Source organism: Lepidochelys kempii, chromosome 11 (assembly GCF_965140265.1).
Source record: "Lepidochelys kempii isolate rLepKem1 chromosome 11, rLepKem1.hap2, whole genome shotgun sequence".
Taxonomy (NCBI): Eukaryota; Metazoa; Chordata; order Testudines; family Cheloniidae; genus Lepidochelys; species Lepidochelys kempii.
The window spans coordinates 78,831,258-78,837,257 of record NC_133266.1 but is presented as its reverse complement, the minus strand read 5'-3'; the positions used below and the strand labels follow the sequence as shown (position 1 = coordinate 78,837,257).

At 50.0% G+C, this 6,000-nt stretch overlaps 1 protein-coding gene across 1 annotated transcript in view; it reads left to right on the top strand.

Annotated features, from left to right (window-relative positions):
- The first annotated feature begins 376 nt into the window (after positions 1-376).
- Positions 377-6,000, top strand: part of PCNT (pericentrin) — a 230,239-nt gene continuing 224,615 nt past the window's right edge. The window contains exon 1 of the mRNA XM_073306956.1: positions 377-514. Coding sequence (XP_073163057.1) covers positions 467-514 — 48 coding nt within the window. The 5' untranslated portion in view covers positions 377-466. The remainder of the gene's footprint in view (positions 515-6,000) is intronic.

Genomic DNA, 6,000 nt, shown 5'->3' with positions numbered 1-6,000 from the left:
ACTTCCGTTGGCGGGGGCGGGAGCTGCAGAGGGAGGAGAACGCCGGCCCCCGCGGTCAATCCCAACCGTCCGTTCGTGCGACTGGGCACAGTGCCCCGCCCCCTGCCCCGCCCCCTGCCCCCCAGCCCCGCCCACTGCCCTCCCCCCCCCAACCGCCCGGGCCCGGCCCAGACCCATGCCCCGCTGGCCGGTGGGTGGCCGCTGGGCGGAGTCGGCCGCGCGGCAGGAGCCCCTCGGGAGCGGCCAGGGCCCTCGCCGGGCCGAGCCCCACGCGGGGCGCCCTGCCTGGCCTGGGGCGGGGCGGGGCGGGGGGCGGGGCCCCGGTCCCAGCGCGGCCCTTCCCTGAGCGTGGGCTCGGCGGGCGCCATTGTGAGCCCGCTGGGGCCGTGAGGCGCCTCGGAGCCCGTTCCCCTCCCGCAGCCGCCCGTCGGGAGCCTGCCCCGTTCGTCGGGCTCGCCCCCCGGCCATGGACGCGGAGGAGAGGCGGAGGAAGCTGGAGGCCGGTAGAGCCAAGGTGATGATGGCGCTCCCCTTCCCCCTCTCCGCGGGGGCTGGGACTGCCGGGCTCCTTCCCCGCCCCGGGGGGCCGGCTGCCGGGCTCTTTTTCCCGCGGGGGGAGAGTGGGTCAAGGTGGGTCGATGAGCGGCTGGACTCCTGTCCCCCCCGCCCCCCAGGCTGGGGGGGCTCCTTTCCGGTGCTTCAGCCCCCCCCCGGTGAGCTGTGGGGGGGGGTGGGGGAGTCCCCATGACAGCACCGCGGCGGGCTGAGACCCCCGGCTGGGGCTGTGCGTTGTTTAAGGTCGGTTCTGTGGCAGGGTCGCAGCCCTGACCTGAGGCTTCGCGCTCCAGGCCACCCGCCGGGGCCCTTAGCGGCGCGCGGTGAGGGTCTCCTATGGCCGGTCTCCTTAGTGTGCCCCCTGCTTCACAAACACACAAACCGGGCTGTTGCCCCGAGAAACCTGTAGTCAAGAGCCAGTCCTGCAATGAGCTCTGTGCAGAAATCTCCCTTGGTGGGGCGAAGTCCTGCACCACTGAAGTTTTGGGATCTAAGACACCAAAATCCGTGTAAGTGAAAATCTGGTGTTTGTTTATGGATTGATTGGCCCTGGATTCTGATGGCCCTTCAGTTTCCTATAAAGAGCAAACTGAGGATAAGTGGGTGAAAACGGAAGAGAGTATGCAGTGGATATTTTGTGAGTTGCACCAGTGTATAAATCAATTAATGTTGCGTGTGTGCACATCTTGCGTAGGTACTTAAGTGCAACTACATCAAAATGGTTAATTTTATATATAGTCAGTGACAGTTCTCCTAAATTCCAGCTGGGAGTAGCTGAAATGCTTGTCTTGCTGAATGCCCTGCCTAATGCAGGGATATTGGGGAAACAATCTACCTTGGAAATCAATATAAAAGTTACACTCAAGGTTGGGAATTTTGTTACCAACGCCATCTGTTTTTTCATTTGGCTCACTTAAAAATTGCTGCTTTGTTTTAACATTTTAATCTTAAATGCAGGTTCTAAATGGCTTCAGTGTAAGAAAATAATGGTTTCAGAAGCTGTGTAACCAGAGAAGTGAGAGTCTTAATTTGGTGGCTTTGGAGGGTTCTCAGGGGTCAAGGGGATCAGAGTTCAGAATAGTGGTATGAACCCAAAATATGAGTTACATTTTCTGCTGCTTAAATAACTGATAAACTCTAGAGGCATGTCAGGGTCAGAGTAAGGATGATTCTTTTTTAATACTTACACTTCATTTACTTGGAAGTATATTGATACTTGAGATTATAATTATAGGTAGTGGGAAACAGATTTATTCTGTACTAAGAGTGGAATGAAAAAAAGTTTACTCATATGTACAAGGTTAGTATTGTTATGGTCAATGGAACCTCCCATGTGTTTAGAAACGTACAGCATCAGGGCCCGAGAATGTAAGCTTCTCACTGCAGTTACTGTTGTCTTTGTCTTGTACAGTGCTGAGCGCTTTGGTGATACCTAACAAACAAATAGCACTATTTGGAAAAAAAAAATCACATGTGCTTTACATTGATAAAACCTGATCATTTTCATAAATGTTGATATGACCAGTCACTATATCATTTATGTCCAAGGTTTCTTTTGTTTTTGTGGACTGTCTTTGGTCTCCAAGTAGAGAAATATGATGTTGAAATCAGTGATGAGCTGCCAAAATCTTAACCGGTTCCCTCCTCACCCCACTAGGGGGTCATGGCCCGCCCCCCGGGACCCCTGCCCCATCCATCCCCCTCCCTTGTCCCCTGACTGTCCCCAGAACTGGGCAGGAGGGTCTCGTGGGCCACCGTAGTGGGTGCCCACTCTGGCTCCTAGGGGCGGGGTAGCGTAGCTAGTGGGGGAATAAGGGGAGCAGCCGCTCCCCCCACTGATCACATCAAAAGTGGCGCCTCAGGCACCGACTCCGTGGGTGCTCTGGGGCTGGAGAACCCCGGGGAAAATTTGATGGGTGCACAGCATCCACTGGCAGCTCCCCGCTCCGCTCCTGGCCCCAGCTCACCTCTGCTCCACCTCCTCCCCTGAATGTGCCGCTTCGCTCTGCTTCTCCGCCTCCTGGGCTTCCCGCGAATCAGCTGTTCACGCAGGAAGCCTGGGAGGGCTGAGAAGCAAGCGGCGGCTTCTCACTCAGGCCCAGGGAGGCGGAGACGAGCTGGGGTGGGAAGCGGTTCCCCTGTGGTCCCAGGGTTACCTGCTGCAGTGCGGGCAGCCCTCCTTGTGCCCCCCCACCCCAGCTCACCTCCGCTCCACCTCCCTGGGCCTGAGCGCGAAGCCGCCGCTTGTTTCTCAGCCCTCCCAGGCTTCCTGCGTGAACAGCTGATTCGCGGGAAGCCGGTGGTGCGGAGAAGCAGAGCAGGGCGGCATGTTCAGTGGAGGAGGTGGAGGCGGAGCGGAGGTGAGCTGGGGCTGGGCATGGGGTGGGGAGCTGCCGGTGGGTGCTCTGCACCCACCAAATTTTCACCGTGGGTGCTCCAGCCCTGGAGCACCCATGGAGTTGGCACCTAAAAAGCCACATTTGGCTGGTTGTTAAATTTAGAAGCCCTTTTAGAAAGGGTTGTCCCTAGTGAACTGGTGCGAACCAGCTCCAGCTCACCACTGGTTGAAATGGTAACGGAAGCCACTGTGATCCAGCACATAGGACAGTAGACTGGGAATCTAGTTGTGAGTTGGCTATCCATCTGCTGCGTAACTTCAGACTGGTCTTAAGTTACCAAATCACACTACATCAAATTTAGTATCAGCGGCTGTAGCTCTTTAGCCAGTGAGAATATGAAATGCTAATTTGAGAGTTCTTACTTGTATTTCAGAATCGGAGAGACATGGTGGGTGAGGTAATATATTTTATTGGACAAATGTCTGTTGGTGAAAGGACTAGCTTTCAAGCTACCCAGAGTTATTCTTTCAGAAGGAGGCATTTTGACAAAAGGAGTTTATATTTAATGACTTTTTTTACCTCAGAGTAAAAATGATAGTCATCACACCTGAACAATTCCATCATATACATTGTGGGAAATAAAAGTAGATTCTTTTGAAGCACTGTGGATAAAATGTAGAAAAAAAATCACTTAAATATCAATTTTATCTTTTTACCACTACTTACATGTAGTTCTGACCTATGACTTGACCTAACGCTCTTGTATGTTTCTCTTGGCTGCATTATACAGGTCAAAGTAGTACACGATGTGTGAGCAGGATTTTGTTAAAACTTTCCTTGTATTAAGTCCCCTATTAGTACAGTATCTGGCTATAGTAAGAAAAATGTGGTATTCTAGTGTAAGAAGCAAACTGTTCCCACCTGTTGGACAGCTGTCACTTTGCCATCTCCAAATCAGTGGGGGCTTATATTATATTTAAAGCTGCATGCTGCGCCAGTGTTGCATCTTAGGACTTGGCTACACTTGCGAGTTACAGCACAGTAAAGGAGCCCCAGGCACACTAGCTCACCACCCGTCCACACTGGCAAGGCACTAAGAGCTCTCTGACTCCGTGGCTACAGCGCTGCTGGTACTCCACCTCGGCGAGTGGAATAACGTTTGCTGCGCCCCTGCTGGAGTGCCGTGGTGCCAGTGTGAACGAGGTATTGCGTTACTGCGCTCTGATCAGCCTCTGGAAACGTCCCATAATCCCCTTAAGTCAAGCAGCCACTCTTGTTTTTGAATTGCTGCAGGAATGCGGATATGCCTTTTGAAAGCTCTGTTTCTGACAGTTGGCTGCTTATCTGCTCCTAGACAAAGCAAGTCATTCCTGTGGAATGTTGTGTGAGAGAGAGGCGGGGGAGGGGGAAGAGGGGAGTCTGCTGCTCTCTGAACTTACAAGACAGCATGCTGACATGGTCTCAGCCCCACAAAACCCAATCTCTCTCCCCCCCCCCAACACTCTCCCTGTCACGCTCCGCTGCCTGCTCCCCCATTTGAAAAGCATGTTGCAATCACTTGCATGCTGGGATAGTTGCCCACAATGCACCGCTCCGAATGCTGCTGCAAGTGATGTGGTCATGCCAGTGCGCTTGAAGCTGTCAGTGTGGACAGACTGCAGCACTTTTCCTACTGCGCTCTCCGAAGGATGGTTAACTCACAGCGCTCTACATCTGCAAGTGTAGCCATGCCCTAAGAGTTCTTTAGTTCAATATTAAATGTTTAGCTTTTGTAGGCTAATTAGTTACATTACACTACATAAAAATTCAAAGGTAGGTAAAAATCAGAGCTACTGTTACACCTCTAATTACTCAGGTGAAATATTTTATTTAATATTTGTCACCCTTCCGCTGTCTTAGCACTCTCATTCTGAGGAAGCTTAATATCCTGATGTTGCCTGTTCTGAACCTAAAAGAAACATTAACTAGGTTTCTGGAAGCAGTTCTGTGGATCAAATGTGGGGCTTAATCCTGAAAGTTCTGTGTGAAAAGACCACTGTAGAATCCCATTAACATCAATGGGACTCTGCATGGGAGTCTGACAAGGTGGAACAACTTGTATGGTTCAAACCATGGTTAGAAGAAGAGCAATACTGCCAACCCTGAACATTCAAAAATGTTGAGTCAGCCCTCCCTGCCTTTCCTGAAGTCATGAGATTGGTTTAAAAATTGTGAGATTTAAAAAATAAATTTCTGTGTTATTTATTTGCCTTCTGGTGTTCGTGCCTTTTAGGGTTCATATTTTCAAACTTTTCTCTGCGTCCATGTGGGGTAGAAACTTAAAAAAAAAAAAAAAGTGAGAGAGATGAGGTTCTCACATAGTCACATTACACCAGCCGCTGGCATGTCATGGAAAATGCCAACTATTATGAGATTTGCAATAAAATTATGTGACAAGTTACTCTACTCCCTGTAGATGTAAAAAGGACCAGAAGTATTCCATTATGTTTTTTGGTTGTCATCTTGTGGATTTCCAATTTACTATAGAATGAGGTGAGGAAAAAATCTACTTTTAAAATCAACTAATGCCAGTATCAGAGAAAGTGATTTTAAAATACCGACAGTAAGGAATGTCAATACAGTACTTGTGAAATATCCTCCTTTTTATCAGGCCTTTATGCTTGTTTTTATAAACATATCTTGGGCAGCTTATCTGTATCTAGCCATCGCCACCATAGATCCTAAAAATTCTCAAGAAAATATCCAAGGTACTGTGGTTATTAAATGGAAGTGAAATCAGAACCAAAGAAGGAATTGTCTGAGTTCAAGAGTAGTTACACTTGATCCATCTATCCATCTCTTGTTGAGCAGTCTGAGAAACTAATATGGTGGGATTCATTCATAGCTGAATTATTAGGGCAGTGTAACTTACAAAGAAATTAAGAATATAACAAGAACAGACAAACTGGGTCAGACCAAAGATTCATCTAGCCCAGTATCCTGTCTGCTGACACTGGCCAATGCCAGGTGCCCCAGAGGGAATAAACAGAACAGGTAATCATCAAGTGATCCATTTCCTGTTGCTCATTCCCAGCTTCTGGCAAGCAAAGGCTAGGAATACCATCCC